The sequence below is a fragment of the Hemitrygon akajei genome, chromosome 3 (genome assembly GCF_048418815.1).
Source record: "Hemitrygon akajei chromosome 3, sHemAka1.3, whole genome shotgun sequence".
NCBI lineage: Eukaryota > Metazoa > Chordata > Chondrichthyes > Myliobatiformes > Dasyatidae > Hemitrygon > Hemitrygon akajei.
Window position 1 is genome coordinate 4064941 of NC_133126.1, and position 16534 is coordinate 4081474.

At 46.9% G+C, this 16534-nt stretch overlaps 2 protein-coding genes across 5 annotated transcripts in view; both read right to left on the reverse strand.

The window, feature by feature from the left end:
* The window catches only part of asb2a.1 (ankyrin repeat and SOCS box containing 2a, tandem duplicate 1), a 113262-nt gene that overhangs the window by 42270 nt on the left and 54458 nt on the right, over nt 1–16534 (reverse strand). For all 4 annotated transcript variants that reach the window (XR_012098156.1, XM_073039166.1, XM_073039165.1 and 1 more), the window contains exons 7-8: nt 12483–12654; nt 6750–7305 (exon numbers count right to left, since the gene is read on the reverse strand). Coding sequence is in view for 3 of the 4 variants with exons in the window: in XM_073039166.1 (XP_072895267.1) it covers nt 6750–7305; nt 12483–12654 (728 nt within the window). In the remaining variant the exon portion in view is untranslated. The remainder of the gene's footprint in view (nt 1–6749; nt 7306–12482; nt 12655–16534) is intronic.
* Nucleotides 903–4451, reverse strand: LOC140724710 (uncharacterized). Its single transcript, XM_073039168.1, has one exon. It carries the CDS (start codon nt 4413–4415, stop codon nt 3090–3092), a length of 1326 nt encoding a protein of 441 aa, XP_072895269.1. The 5' UTR covers nt 4416–4451; the 3' UTR covers nt 903–3089.

The window sequence follows — 16534 nt, forward strand, 5'->3', positions numbered from 1 at the left end:
TGAGCATAAAGATGCACACTGATTAGTCATGAGCCTAATTATGATCCAGTGGTCAGAGGGTTGTGCTTCACCTTATTGGTGCCTACTTCTCTAAAAGATCGAAATATTTTAAAAATTATATATGTTGGCTTTCCAGCAGGTGTCTCAACTTGCCTGGTCAAAATACAGAGAAGGAAAATTTTAACGGACAAGATATTTAGTCTATTTTTCACAGCATTTCAGCTTATAACGCTGTGGTTTCCATGGCAACAGGTTCAAAACGATCAGTTCTACAGTTTTGAAGAATGTCTTTCGTTTGCACCAAGGTATAGTTTTTGCATCCCTTTTTATTTTCTCTTTCATCACTGTCTTGTATCTCTGTGTTGTCTGCACCTATGTACCTGAGATGCAGTTGTCCAGTGTTTCCTCATTGGACTTGCAGCTCACTATGACAATAAAACGATTTAAGATTAGGGAACACCCAGCTTCCACTTCATTCCCCCTCCTCCACCCCCACCTTCCCCCTCGTCTGGATTCACCTATCACCTTTCAGCTTGTACTCTTACCCCTTCTCAACTTCTTATTCCGGCTTCCTCCCCTTGCCTTTCCAGTCCTGATGAAGGGTCTCGGCCCAAAAAATTGCCCCTTGCCCTCCATAGATGCTGCCTGACCTGATGAGTTCCCTCAGCAGTTTGTAAGTGTTATTGTGGATTCCCAGCATCTGCAGAATCTCCCATATTTAGGATTAGTACTTTGTAAATGAATTGCTGGTCTTGCTTTGAATTTTATAGGGTCTTCATTCAAGTTCAAATCTATTGAACTTATTGAATATATATACAACCAAACGAAACAATGTTCCTCCAGACCACAAAACATACATCACACACAGCACACCAAGCTAAACGTTACCATAAATAATAAAATATACTGTAATTCAAAATGCATCTGGCAACTTGCAGAAGGATAGACATGTATCTGAACCAGCTGAACTGGACCTCCTTCCTCAGGAAGGCCACTGGAGACTCGGAGGAGAGGCTGCGGGACACTTCCTCTGTGCAACATGTAAGGAATATGTGCAGTTTGGGGCAAACTTTAAAGGACTTAAGGAGAAGAAACAAATGCCAATTTTCTACGTGAAAGAGATTATTTCTCAGAGATACAGCTATGGAATGACTGAACCAAAGGGAGTGAAGAAAAGGCTGAGTGACTACAGCTGGAAGAGAGGAAGGGATGGAATTTGAGATGAAACCTGCAACTTTTCATGAGTCTCTGTCCGGTTTAAAGTTCAAATTCCACTTGAGACATGAATAGTCTGAAGCATGGTTGCTCTACCTCATGGATGCTTATCAGGGGAATTTCTCAAGCCAGACGGGGAGTTCCATCACAAACAACCAACTAAGAGGCACTATTATTGAGGGCCTTATAACTTCAATGTTCCTCAAGGTTATTATAGCCGGAGGGGGAGTAGCAGTGGGGATAACCTCCCACTACCTATTAAATACTCCCAATGATGTGCATCTCAAATAATCTCTGAAAACCCAGTCCAACTTCTAACCTTCATGCATGGCTAAGCTACTAAACCCAGCGGAACCATTTCTACTGACAGGAGAAGCTGTAAAGAATGGTTACTAGCACTTTAAGACTCGTCACTTCAGGCAAATGGGGCTTGTCGGCTGTGGTTGGCAGCTCATTTGGGAGAAGGAAAACTCTGATCTCAAACCTTGTGGCTGTACCCACTCATGGGGAAGGCTTTGGGAGTAAACCCTGAGGGAAAATCCGGAGCTGGAAGTCCCTAAGTTGAGGTCAACGCTCAACGCTCCTCAACGCTCCTGCAGTGCCACCGGTGCTGAAGTGTATTGATTCCTGCCATTTGTTTGGATTCATCAGCAGCATGAAGAAGGGGAGCCTCCATATTGTGCTGCCCTGACCTGTGTAATTGGCTTCTGGATGACAGCTAAAATGCTACATCCATGGTCGACCAAACTAACAGAGGGCCGCTATAATTGCATGGCCCAAAGCTAATAGAATCTGATTGCTTACAGCAATAGCGATTTTGGTTCAGTTCATTTTAAACTGCTTCGCCTCCCTTTCTTTCAGTCACCAAAATGGGCACTTAGAGCTTGAAAGCACTTTAGTATCTTTCAGATGGGGTGTGCAGGGAGGGGTGGCACCTCTGGTGAAGGGGCTTGTTATGTCCATTCTGGGGCCGCTGTCTCACCTTTGATCCCCACTGGACACTCAGCTCTCAGGTGTGGCTCCAGGTGTGACAGTGGCCATGTTGCGGTACAGCTCTTTGCCAGGTGGACGGAACCAGTTGAGAGTTTCGTCTACCTGTCTCAATGATCTCATACCCCATTGAGACAGAGGCATGTCTTTCCTGGCATTTGAAGTCAGCTCCAGCGGACTGGGCGGCTGAGATCCAACAGCCAGGAAGGCTCTTCTGCAACATTCCATGGAGAACGAAGGGCACTGAAGGCATCACGGTCATCCACTGCAACCAAGGAGGAGCCCAGTTTGTGACAACTGTTCGTACCACTGGACACGGACTTCCGAGGTTGAGAGAGTCCCAGTGCAACAGCACTTTACCTCGCAGGGGTCCTGTCATTGTTGGATACACCTGTGAGGGTGCTTTCTCCAGATACCTTCTGAGGTAACCGTACCCTTCAGCCAGGAGCAGATGTCATCAGGTGGTTCCCTTTAACCCTTAACCACGACACTCTCCAGTTGGTGGGCCGGCTTTGGTGGCCAAATCACTGCCCATCTGCTCCTGGCTTCCAGCTTCCCTCCTCTCGCCTACTCCAGATCCAACAAGAGGCTTGTTCTGCCTCTTCCCCCATCCTATGAGCTGCTTGTTTTTCTCTCCTTTTGTCCAGGCCCACCACTTTGCTGAACAAATTAGTAATCAAATGGCCAAATAAGTTCTGCCTACACAATGTCCACATCCATCTATCTTCCTCACATTCACGTGCCCATCTAAATGTCTCTTAAAAATCCCGACTACATCTGCCTCTACCATCACCCCAAGCAGTGCAGTCCAGGGACCCACCATTCTTGGCTGGGGTACTGCGCAGGCGCAACAGAACATTCCCGTGTAGGTCTGGGAAAGAGCATTAAAAACTCAGTCTCTGTGAAAGAGAGGTACAGTCTAGCAGAGCAGTCATGGTAGGAGCAGTCGTCGTGGGAGCGGTCATTGTGGGAGCGGTCATTGTGAGAGCGGTCAGTGTGGGAGTGGTCGTCGTGGGAGCAGTCATTGTGGGAGAGGTCAGTGTGGGAGCAGTCGTTGTGGGAGAGGTCGGTGTGGGAGCAGTCGTTGTGGGAGCGGTCAGTGTGGGAGCGGTCGTTGTGAGAGCGGTCAGTGTGGGAGAGGTCAGTGTGGGAGCAGTCGTTGTGGGAGAGGTCAGTGTGGGAGAGGTCAGTGTGGGAGAGGTCAGTGTGGGAGTGGTCGTCGTGGCAGCGGTCAGTGTGGGAGTGGTCATCGTGGGAGAGGTCAGTGTGGGAGAGGTCAGTGTGGGAGTGGTCATCATGGGAGCGGTCAGTGTGGGAGCAGTCATTGTGGGAGCGGTCAGTGTGGGAGCGGTCATTGTGGGAGAGGTCATTGTGGGAGAGGTCATTGTGGGAGCGGTCAGTGTGGGAGCGGTCATCGTGGGAGCGGTCAGTGTGGGAGCGGTCGTTGTGAGAGCGGTCATTGTGGGAGAGGTCATTGTGGGAGAGGTCAGTGTGGGAGCGGTCATCGTGGGAGCAGTCAGTGTGGGAGCAGTCATTGTGAGAGCGGTCATTGTGGGAGAGGTCAGTGTGGGAGTGGTCAGTGTGGGAGCGGTCATTGTGAGAGCGGTCATTGTGGGAGTGGTCATCGTGGGAGTGGTCATCGTGGGAGTGGTCATCGTGGGAGAGGTCATTGTGGGAGCGGTCAGTGTGGGAGTGGTCGTCGTGGGAGCAGTCATTGTGGGAGAGGTCAGTGTGGGAGCAGTCGTTGTGGGAGAGGTCGGTGTGGGAGTGGTCATTGTGGGAGCGGTCGTTGTGGGAGTGGTCGGTGTGGGAGCGGTCGTTGTGGGAGAGGTCAGTGTGGGAGCGGTCGCTGTGGGAGTGGTCGTTGTGGGAGAGGTCAGTGTGGGAGCGGTCAGTGTGGGAGCGGTCAGTGTGGGAGTGGTCATTGCGGGATTGGTCGTCGTGGGAGCGGTCATTGTGAGAGCGGTCATTGTGGGAGTGGTCATCGTGGGAGAGGTCAGTGTGGGAGTGGTCATCGTGGGAGCGGTCATTGTGGGAGTGGTCATCGTGGGAGAGGTCAGTGTGGGAGTGGTCATTGTGGGAGAGGTCAGTGTGGGAGCGGTCATTGTGAGAGCGGTCATTGTGGGAGTGCTCATCGTGGGAGAGGTCAGTGTGGGAGTGGTCATCATGGGAGCGGTCAGTGTGGGAGCGGTAATTGTGGGAGCAGTCATTGTGGGAGCGGTCAGTGTGGGAGTGGTCAGTGTGGGAGCGGTAATTGTGGGAGCAGTCATTGTGGGAGAGGTCGGTGTGGGAGCGGTCATTGTGGGAGAGGTCGTTGTGGGAGCGGTCGGTGTGGGAGCGGTAATTGTGGGAGCGGTCATTGTGGGAGCGGTCATTGTGGGAGCGGTCAGTGTGGGAGCGGTCATTGTGGGAGAGGTCGGTGTGGGAGCGGTCGGTGTGGGAGCGGTCGTTGTGGGAGCGGTCATTGTGAGAGCGGTCATTGTGGGAGTGGTCATCGTGGGAGAGGTCAGTGTGGGAGTGGTCATCGTGGGAGAGGTCAGTGTGGGAGTGGTCATTGTGGGAGCGGTCATTGTGGGAGAGGTCGGTGTGGGAGCGGTCGGTGTGGGAGCGGTCAGTGTGGGAGCGGTCGGTGTGGGAGAGGTCGGTGTCAAAGTAGTCTTGAGTCAGAGTAGTAAAGCTTTGGCTAAAATGGGGTTTGGCGAGAACAGGCTGAGGCAAGGTAGGGGAGGTAATTATTTAACTCTTGAGAGAATAGGGAGCATGTCTACAGAACCTGTCTTCTGTTCTGGGTGTCAGATGTGGGATTTCAGGAGATTTCCAGCCTCCCCAATGGCCACACCTGACCACTGCATTGAGATGCAGCTCCTTGGAGACGGTGTTAGGGAACTGGAGCTGCAGCTCAATGACCTTCGTCTGGTCAGGGAGAGTGAGGAGCTGATAGGCAGGAGCAACAGGGAGGTAGTAACCCCAAGGCTACAGGAGACAGATAAATGGATGACTCTCAGGAGAAGGAAGGAATAACATCAGATAGTGGAGAGCACCCCTGTGACCATCCCCCTCAACAACAAGTACTCCATTTTGAGAACTGTTGGGGGGACAACCAACCTGGGGGAAGCAACAGAGGCCATACCTCTGGCCCTGTAGCTCAGAAACATAGAGAACTACAGAAGATGGCAGCAGTTATAAGGAGCAGACTCGATGGGCTGAATGGCCTAATTCTGCTCCCATGTCTTATGGTCTTATATTCTCTGTGAAAACATAAGCAAGCCCCTCACATCTCCTTTAAAACTAACCCCTCTCACCTTAAATGCATGCCCTCTAGTATTAGATATTTCAACCCTGTGAAAAAGATAGTCTGTCCACTCTATCTATGCCCCTCAATTTTAAAAACCTCTATCAGATCTCCCCTCAGCCTCTGCCAGTCCAGAGTAAACAACACAAGTTTATTCAGCCTCTCGTGATAGCACACGCTCTCTAATCCAGGCAGCATTCTGGTTATAAAAACAAGGGATCCAGCAGATGCTGGATTACCACAGCAACACACACAAAATGCTGGGGGGATCAGCCAGTCAGGCAGCATCCACCGAAATGAATAACCAGTCCATGTTTCAGGCCGAGACCCTTCATCAGAACTGGAAAGGTAGGAGGAAGACTCCGAAATAAAAAGGTAGGTGGAGGGGAGGGACGATAGCTAGAAGGTGATAGGTGAAGCCATGTGGGTAGGAAAGGAATCTGTTAAGAGTGGATCATAGGAGAAAGGGAAGGAAGATGTGATAGGCAGGTGAGAAGAGGTCAAGTCTGGCTGAGCATACATGGGGGGCAGCAGAGATCATAGGGGGAGAACGGTGAGAAAAGATCTCACAGCTCCTTTTGAAGAGATTTAAACTTCTTCAGAGTCAGCATCCCTCAAGGAGACTTCACAGTGCAGCAGAAAATCATAAACACGAGGAAGTCTACAGATGCTGGAAATCTAGAGCAACTCACACAAAATGGTGGAGGAACCCTCTTCTGCACCCTCTCCAAAGCCTCAATATCCTTCCTACTATAGTGTGATCAGAACTGTGTGATGTGACCGAACTAGAGTTTTATAAAGCTGCAACATAACTTCCTGACTTCTGAACTCAGTACCTTAACTAATAGAGGCAAGCATGCCATCTGCCTTCTTAACCACCATATCAACCTATGCAGCCACAAGTATTGAACACTGTCTCATGATTGCATGAACAACACTATATTTCATGGGGCAGCATGGTAGCACAATGCTTTACAGTATAGGTGACCCAGGTTCAATTCCCAACACTGCCTGTAAGGAGTTTGTATGTTCTCCTCGTGACCGAGTGGATTTCCTTTGAGTGCTCTGGTTTCCTCCCACAGTCCAAAGATGTACCAGTTGGTAGATTAATTGGTTATTGTAAATCGTCCTGTGATTAGGCTAGAGTTAAACTGGGGGATTGCTGGACACCGTACCTCGAGGGCTGGGGGCGGGGGAATGCTGTTCCAGTCTGCATGTCAATGAAAAAGCAATAAACATTATTGGGACTTACTTGTACAACTTTTCGATGTTTTTGTTCTATTATTGTGTCAGGTCTTCTTTGCACTAGCTCTGGATGTTGGCAGTTGCCATATTCACAATTAAAGCAAGATTCTGCGTCACCACCATAGTCCATAATCAGCTTCAGCAAGCTGAGGTACTTCATACAAAACATGATTGTTGCTGGGAAGGACGTGGGGTGTGTCGGAATATAGGCATTGATGTTAGCTCCGTAACTCATTAGCAGCTGGATAATTCTGATGGAGCCGTGTCGGATCGCAACGAGTAGTGGGTTTATCAGATCCACATTAGGATTCGCTCCGGCCTTCAGCAGAATTTCCGTAGCCTCCACGTTGTTGTTGTAAACAGCAAAGTACAACACAGAAGTGCGCTTATCTTCAAAAAGTCGTGATCTTTCAGGTGACAAGAGGGCATTTATATTGTAGCCAGCTTCAATCAGCTCCTCCATAACATCCACGTGGTTGTGTTGAGCAGCGAGATGAAGAGGACTTATTCCACTGCGTCTCACCCGCACCTTACTCGTGACTGGGAGCAACATTTCAATCAGGCTGGGTGGGAACAAAACATCGATAACAATCTGTGACACATCAACCATTTCAATACCAGGACATTGCAAACCATCCCAGCAAGCTACAACACTGCACGGTACAGAAACTGCACTGCAATGGACAGGAAGGACCTACAACGGGTAGTCGAAACTACCCAACACATCACCAGGGTGGAGGGGGTGTCATCAAGGACATATATACGGAAAAGAGCCAGTACCATCATGAAGGATCCCACCCACCCGGCTCATGGACCGTCTGTCCCACTCCCATCAGGGAGGAGGCTACGTAGCATCCACACCAGGACCACCAGACTCAAAAACAGTTACTTCCCCCAAGCAGTAAGGCTGATCAACACCTCCACCCACTAACCACCCCTCCACACCCCCAACCACCATTACTTCATCATTTCCTGTCAGAGTCACCTTATGTACAGACACTCCTGTGCCAAGAATCATTTTATGGACATACAATCAATCTATGTATATAAGCTATCTTATGTATTTATATTTATTGTGTTGTTTTGTGCTGTATCAAATCTGGAGTAACAATTATGTACTGGAAATTATATTAAAAAATCTCGAATCTTGGATCTTACTCGTGTTATTAACTTGTGGCTGCAATCAGGAAGGTCAATTACTCTCAGAAGTGACCTCACACTCCTACTTGGGGCTCCTCTCCATGGGTACAGGAGACCACACCACGTCTCTCCACACAGACAGAGTACTGTGGTCCACAGCCGCCAAGATCGACCTCCTCATTGAGTTCCATCCCATGGAGGAAGGAGGGGAGGCTGCGTAACTCAGTCCTGACAGTTGAGGGTAAGGAAGGACCATCAGCTACCCTGTGGAGGTGGGATGCTGGGGCTTCATCAGCGCATTGATAACAAGGTCATTTCGTGATATGGAGTGACTGGAGCGAGGCTCAGGAGGGCAGGAGGGCCACCAGAGAGTTGGCTGAAGAGGCAGAAAAGGGCAGCTTTTGGCTGTGGCTGAGGAGGAAGGACAGAAACTGGGGGTCCAACCAACCCCAGTGGAAGCTGACGCCTCTGCCACCAGGGCTAAGGGAGCGAGACGTCAATAAGCGGTGGTCCCTGGCTGACGCAACATCAGGCCACTAAGGGCACTGTTGGAGGTGTGGTAGGCTGCGATGCCAAGATGGAAACATCTTGCTATAAATCTCAGTGTATGGCTAGTGGACTCACTGTCTCAAGTTAATTGCATAAGAGGTGGCCTCGGTGTGTAAAATGAACTCAATACACAATAGACAATAGGTGCAGAAGTAGACCATTCGGCCCTTCGAGCCTGCACTGCCATTCTGAGATCATGGCTGATCATCTACTATCAATACCTGGTTCCTGCCTTGTCCCCATATCCCTTGATTCCCCTATCCATAAGATACCTATCTAGCTCCTTCTTGAAAGCATCCAGAGAATTGGCCTCCACTGCCTTCCGAGGCAGTGCATTCCACACCCCCACAACTCTCTGGGAGAAGAAGTTTTTCCTTAACTCTGTCCTAAATGACCTACCCCTTATTCTTAAACCATGCCCTCTGGTACTGGACTCTCCCAGCATCTGGAACATATTTCCTGCCTCTATCTTGTCCAATCCCTTAATAATATTATATGTTGCAATCAGATCCCCTCTCAATCTCCTTAATTCCAGCATGTACAAGCCCAGTCTCTCTAACCTCTCTGCGTAAGACAGTCCGGACATCCCAGATTAACCTTGTGAATCTACGCTGCACTTCCTCTATCGCCAGGATGTCCTTCCCTAACCCTGGAGACCAAAACTGTACACAATACTCCAGGTGTGATCTCACCAGGGCTCTGTACAAATGCAGAAGAATTTCCTTGCTCTTGTACTCAATTCCCTTTGTAATAAAGGCCAACATTCCATTAGCCTTCTTCACTGCCTGCTGCACTTGCTCATTCACCTTCAGTGACTAATGAACAAGTACTCCTAGATCTCTTTGTATTTCTCCCTTACCTAACTCTACACCATTCAGATAATAATCTGCCTTCCTGTTCTTACTCCCAAAGTGGATAACCTCACACTTATTCACATTAAACGTCATCTGCCAAGTATCTGCCCACTCACTCAGCCTATCCAAGTCACCCTGAATTCTCCTAACATCCTCATCACATGTCACACTGCCACCCAGCTTAGTATCATCAGCAAACTTGCTGATGTTATTCTCAATACCTTCATCTAAATCATTTATGTAAATCATAAACAGCTGTGGTCCCAATACCGAGCCCTGTGGCACCCCACTAGTCACCACCTGCCATTCCGAGAAACACCCATTCACCACTACCCTTTGCTTTCTATCTGCCAACCAGTTTTCTATCCATGTCAATATCTTCCCCCCCGATGCCATGAGCTTTGATTTTACCCACCAATCTCCTACGTGGGACCTTATCAAATGCCTTCTGAAAATTCAGGTTCTGAATTCTGAGTTCAGGTAAACTCCTTGTTACCTGAACAGTTTTCCTGACAACTTTACACTGAAGCTCAACAAATAAACATTTGATGAAATGATTAGTGAAACTATGATAGATGCAGAAGAGGTTTACTAGGATGCTGTCTGGAGTAGTGAGAATGTGCTCTTACAAGAGGTTAGACCATAAGATCACATGACAGAGGAGCAGAATTAGGCCATTCAGCCCATTGAGTCTGCTCTGCCATTCTATCATAGCTGATCCCAAATCCCACTCTTCCCCATACACCTGCCTTCTCGCCATATTGTTTGATGCCCTAACTGATCAAGAAACAATTAACTTCCACCTTAAATATACCCATGGACTTGACCTTCACTACAATTTGTGAGAGCATTCCACTGATTCACTACTCTCTGGCTAAAAATATTCCTCTTTACCTCTGTTCTAGAAGATTGCCCCTCAATTTTGAGGTCGCCCATCAATTTTGCACTCTAGTTCTGGATACCCCTGCCCTAGGAAACATCCTCTCCACATCCATTCCATCTTGTCCTTTCAACATTAAATAGGTTTCAATGATATTCCCACACATTCTTTTAAAAACCAGTAAATCCAGTAATCTAGCCCAAAACTTCCAAATGCTCCTCATATGTTAACCCCTTCCTTCATTCTCACAAACATCCTCATGAACATCCTCTGGACTCTCTCCAATGACAACACATCTTTTCTGAGATATGGGACCCAAAACTGTTGACAATACTCCAAGTATGGCCTGACTAGTGTCTTATAAAACCTCAGCATTATCTCCTTGCTTTTGTATTCTATTCCCCTTGAAATAATGTCAACATTGCATTTGCCTTCTTTATCACAGACTCTACCAGTAAATTAACCTTCTGGGTGTCTTGCACAAGGACTCTCAAGCCCCTCTGTATCTCTGATATTTGAGTATTCTCCCCATTTAGATAATAGTCTGCACTATTGTTCCTTTTACCAAAATGCATTATCATACATTCCCAACACTGTATTCCATCTGCCACTATTTTGTCCATTCTTCCCACTTGTCTAAGTCCTGCTGCAATCACATTGCTTCCTCAGCACTACCTACCCCTCCACCTATCTTCGTATCTGATGCACCATCAATAACTCACGCCGAGACTTAGGAAGTGAGATATTGGCTTTTATTGACTGAAGAACAACACTACATCCTGGGGAAATGAGGGAGAGCAGCAGGCCACAGTCGCCTTTATACAGGGGTCTGTGGGAGGAGCCACAGGGGTAGTCAGCAGGGTCTTGGGAGGAGCCACAGGAGCAGTCAGACAGGTATATCTAGTTCACCACAGTATCATCCACAAACTTTGCCACAAAACCATCAATTCCATGATCTAAATCATTGACAAACAATGTGAAAAGTAGTGGTCCTAATACTGACCCCTGAGAAACACCACAAGTCACTGGCAGCCAACCAGAAAATACATTTCATTCCCACTCTCTACCTCCTGCCTGTCAGCCATTCCTCTATGAATGCCAGTATCTTTCCTGTAACGCCACAGGATTTTATCTTGGATGAACTTGGGTTGTTTTCTCCGGAGTGGTGGAGTTCGATGGGAGATCTTTCAAAGGTTTATAAGGCTATGAGGGACATAGATAGAGTAGACAGACAGTATCTTTTTTCCCAGGATTAAAATGTCAAAATACCAGAGGCCATGTTTTTAAGGTGAGAGGGGAAACATTCAACGGGGAATTGAGGGGTAAGTGTTTTACACAGAATTACAAATTTGATTGGTTTGGCACAGCATTGTGGGCCGAAGGGCCTGCTCGTATGCTCTACTGTCCTGTGTTCTCTGTTCTAAACACTGTAATGTAAACAAGTAAGAATTTAACTTTGATTGACGTCCTGAAATATTTAATATAAGGCTTTCATCTGACACTGATGAAGTGGTCATTCTTCCGTCTGTCATCCAGAGCATGTTCTATCATGGACTTCTCCAAGACTGAGTAATTAGTTCTAATAATGGTGAACAGGAGATCATTGCATGAACTAGATGCAGGAATGTGTTAACAATGAACAGATGACCCAGTTCACTGGCGGATGATGTAAATGTTTTTATGTATTAGGTTTCTAAAGAGTTGGTATAAATATTTATCTTGATGATAGCAAAACCTTAAATTAGTGCTCACAAATATGTTCATGAATCTATATTCTCCTCACCATCAAGGACACCTTTAAAAGTTGATTCCTCAAAAAGGCAGCATCCATCATCAAGGGCCCCCATCACCCAGGACATGCCCTCTTCTCATCGCTACCATCAGGGAGGGGGTACAGGAGCCTGAAGACACTCACGCAATGATTCAGGAACAGCTTCTGCCATCAGATTTCAGAATGGACAATGAACCCCTGAACACTACCTCACCTATTTTTGTTCTCTTTTTGCACTACTTATTTAACTAGAATGTTTATATATATTTCTTATTGTAAGTTATAGTTTTATTGTATAGTTTGTATTGTAATGTACTGCTGCCACAAAACAACAATTTTCACAACATCTGCCAGTGAGATTGAACCTGATTCTGATTCTGCTAAAGCAGATCCAAACCAAGTTTAGCAAATCACTTCTTGGCTTATTTTTCTTTTAAATGAAAATATCAAAAGGTCAGTTCAAGTCCCAGAGCCCATGCCCAAGTCCACAGTAATTCAAACCTCTGCAACAGTTTCAATTCAGGCAGTCGTGCCTCGTCAACTTACTCCATGTTGCCTTTGGCAGCTGCGATGTGAAGGGGCAGCCAGCCGTCCTTGTTTCCCTTGTTTGCATCAGCGTTTTGTGAAAGGAGAAATTCCACAATGTCGGTATGCTCGTTCTTGCTGGCTTCATACAATGCTGAGGCATTATCACTGGCTTGGGTGTTGACATAAGCACCTGAGCAGAGTGGAACAGCAATATTATTAACACAACGATCATCGCAAAGAGTTGCATTGTGTAATCAATGGTAGAACTTTATGGTTCATCGTGCTCACAGTGTCTGAAATAAAGACTATAAACCATAGGTGCAGGATTAGGCTATTCAGGCCATCGAGTCTGCTCCATCATTCTATCATGGCTGATTTATCTTCCCTCTCAGCCCCATTCTCCAACCTTCTCTCCATAACCTTTGATACCTTGACTGACAAAGAACCTGTCAGTATACCCAAAGGAACAGGCCCTTCAGCCCGTGATGCTACTGGGGCAGCATCCAAGGGAATAAAGTGAGGAAGGAACTTTCCAACCTAGCAATGGTTTCTAAAGTTCACTCAGTGAGGAGGTTTCTAAAGTTCACTGAGTGAGGAGGTTTCTGAAATTCACTGAGTGAGAAGGTTTCTGAAGTTCACTGAGTGAGGAGGTTTCTGAAGTTCACTGAGTGAGGAGGTTTTGGAAATTCACTGAGTGAGGAGGTTTCTGAAGTTCACTGAGTGAGGAGGTTTCTGAAATTCACTGAGTGAGGAGGTTTCTGAAATTCACTGAGTGAGGAGGTTTCTGAAATTCACTGAGTGAGAAGTGCAGGAAAAACCTTTCACCCCTTTGTTCTGACTTTGCTGGTACCAAAAGGGAAACTCCACTGCTTTCAGGGAATTTCAAACCACCTTGCTCAGTTTATTAACTGGCACACACTGAAGTGGATTGAATGTCAGGCAGACAAACCAGGAGTTCACCATTTTAGCAGCCAGAACAAAGAGGGTTAAGGGAGTCTCTGGAATGTCCAGCAAGCTCTGAGCTCCAACTGGAGATGTAACTTAGTAACCACAAGATACAGAGCAGTAACCAAGTGATGGGAGACTAGCTGCTGCAGGCAGAGTTATGATGCATTCAAGGGCACATGCAGCATTATTTACCACAGAACTTCAAAGAGGGTTTGATCCAGATCATGGGTATCACCAGGATGAATTTTGCGTGCTCTTCCTGTTGGCCAGGATGGATCTTGTGGTGAACTAGATATACCTGTCTGACTGCTCCTGTGGCTCCTCCCACAGACCCTGCTGACTGCTCCTGTGGCTCCTCCCACAGACCGCTGTATAAAGACGACTGTGGTCTGCTGCTCTCCCTCATTTTCCCAGGATGTAGTGTTGTTCTTCAGTCAATAAAAGCCGATATCTCACTTCCTAAGTCTCAGCGTGAGTTATTGATGGTGCATCAGATCTATCTCAGAGTCAAGGACAGTGGAAGTAGACAAATCAATTGTCTTTGTTCTTACCATGTGGTTGAAGGAATGGAGGCTGCCATTTTGTGAAGCTGCTCTGTAACCTCCATTTTGTGAGCTGTCTTGTGAGGTGGTTTTGCTCAGGAATAGCTGTATCAACGTGTTTTAAAGTGGATACAATGATGCTCCTGATAATCTGCCGAACTAGAGGTCAGTTCCAGGTAAGAAGTTGTTTGTGAGGTGTTCTCTGGTACAATAGACCATGCAGGTTTACGAACAGGGGAGCCTGTGTCTGACCTGAGTAACTGGAACCTCACAACTGGCTGATCTGCTCTGATTCACAACAAAGAGTTATTACTCACAAGTTGTTACTTGCGAGAAAGGCAATTATACAATGCTAGCTAATGGGAAGGTGTCGCATGTTAGCCAGATAGGCCAGAGCCGACGAGATCGAAACGCAGCATTTGAACTGATACGAATGCAAAGTGACAAGAGCTCTGCAGACTGGCTATCAGAAAGAAGCCCTCCCTACCCCCGTGCCAGGGACTGGGAGAAGAAAGTTTAATCATTTGGCCAATGAAAGATCTCTATTTCAGTGATATAAATCGGAGAGGTGATATGAGTGAGTATTGGTACAGAGGGAAGAGTAGAATTCATGTTTTAAATTGCTGGCCTGGGGTTAAGATAGTTATGTTAATACTTGTGCAGAGACAATAAAGTGTAAGTTTGGAGTAATTAAAAGTTGTGTAGTTAATTATCTAACCTATATGAGTTGATGTAAGTCAACATCCCTGTGATCGACTGTGTGTGATACCTCGAGTGTTCCATTTTCCTCCCACATGCTAAAAACAAGCTGGTTAATTGGCAAATTAGCAAATGTAAATTGCCTCTAGTGTAGGCGGGGACAGAGCTGATAGGAAAGCCAGAGGAAAGGGTGATGTAACAAGCAGCCACTCTTGTTTAGAAAAGGGAGTTAGATAGAGGTTCCCTTGACCACCATATTCCATAGCTTCCTCTGACTCCTGACTCAGTAAAGGTAATATTGGATTATACAGCATCTAACATCGGCCAACATATATAAAGGATTATTAAACATGATAATGCCTGCGCCATTTTGAATTAGCCCAACTCTCTGCACCAGAGATTCACCAGGTTGATTCCAGGGATGAAGTGGGTAGCCTCTGAGGAGAGATTGAGTCAGATGGGACAATACTCTCTGGAATTCAGAAGAATGAGAGGAGAACTTACAGAAACATATAAAATTATGAAACTGATAGCTAGGGATTGCAAGACCCTGTTTGAAATTGGTAATGTAGAATAGTGCAAGTCTGAATCACTGGTTCATTGGAGAAACCGATGGGGGGGGGGAGCTGCATGGTCTTAACTGTGCAGAACAGGCCCCCAAGCCGCAGGATCACCTGATGCAGCCACCCAGGGGAGGAGTCGCCAGAGGTGGTGCAATGTGGTGGGCATCCACGCTGGGTTCGGGACAGGCCACTACCATCACTGCTATTCTCCAGTGTTCGCTCAGTGAAAAACAAGCTGGATTGTGATCATCTGCGGCTGCACTAGTACGTGGTGATCAGACTGCCATGGGCTTGTTCTTGCTGACAAACCATCAACACTGGTGAGACTCGATGTTCACTGCTATAGTGATTATATGTGCTTCATGCTGTGTGTGACTGTGGGTTCTGAGTTTTGCACTGTGGTCTCAGATGAAAGCTGTTTCGTTTGGCTGGATTCACCAGTATTCATGTATGACTGAACGACAATTAAACTTGAACTTGAATTTGAAGATAGAGGCTGGAAAGTTGTTGCTACTGGTGTGTGAGACTGAATCTAGCAGACATGACCCCAGAATGGGGGGGAGGGGGGATTAATTTAGGATGGAGATAAGGAGAGTAGTGAATCTGTGGAATTCTCTGCCCAGGGAAACAATAGAGGCTATGTCATTAGATATACATAAAATACAGTTCGAAAGATTTTTGTATGACAGGGAGATTAAGGATTATGGGAGAAAGGAGAGGTTTTTGTACAGCAGGGGGAATTAAAGATTATGGGGAAAGGAGAGGCTTTTGTATAGCAGGGGGGTTAAGGATTATGGGGGAAAGGAGAGGTTTTTGTACAGCAGGGGGATTAAGGATTATGGGGGAAAGGAGAGGTTTCTGTACAGCAGGGGGATTAAGGATTATGGGGGAAAGGAGAGGTTTCTGTACAGCAGGGGGATTAAGGATTATGGGGGAAAGGAGAGGTTTCTGTACAGCAGGGGGATTAAGGATTATGGGGGAAAGGAGAAGTTTTTGTACAACAGGGGGATTAAGGATTATGGGGGAAAGGAGAGGCTTTTGTACAGCAGGGGGATTAAGGATTATGGGGGAAAGGAGAGGTTTTTGTACAGCAGGGGGATTAAGGATTATGGGGGAAAGGAGAGGTTTCTGTACAGCAGGGGGATTAAGGATTATGGGGGAAAGGAGAGGTTTCTGTACAGCAGGGGGATTAAGGATTATGGGGGCAAGGAGAGGTTTCTGTACAGCAGGGGGATTAAGGATTATGGGGGAAAGGAGAGGTTTCTGTACAGCAGGGGGATTAAGGATTATGGGGGAAAGGAGAGGTTTTTGTACAGCA

What these genes read in the sequence shown, in the direction of transcription:
- LOC140724710 (XM_073039168.1), bottom strand. Translation starts at nt 4,415, where the DNA reads ATGACTGCTCCCACAATTACCGCTCCCACACTGACCGCTCCCATGATG.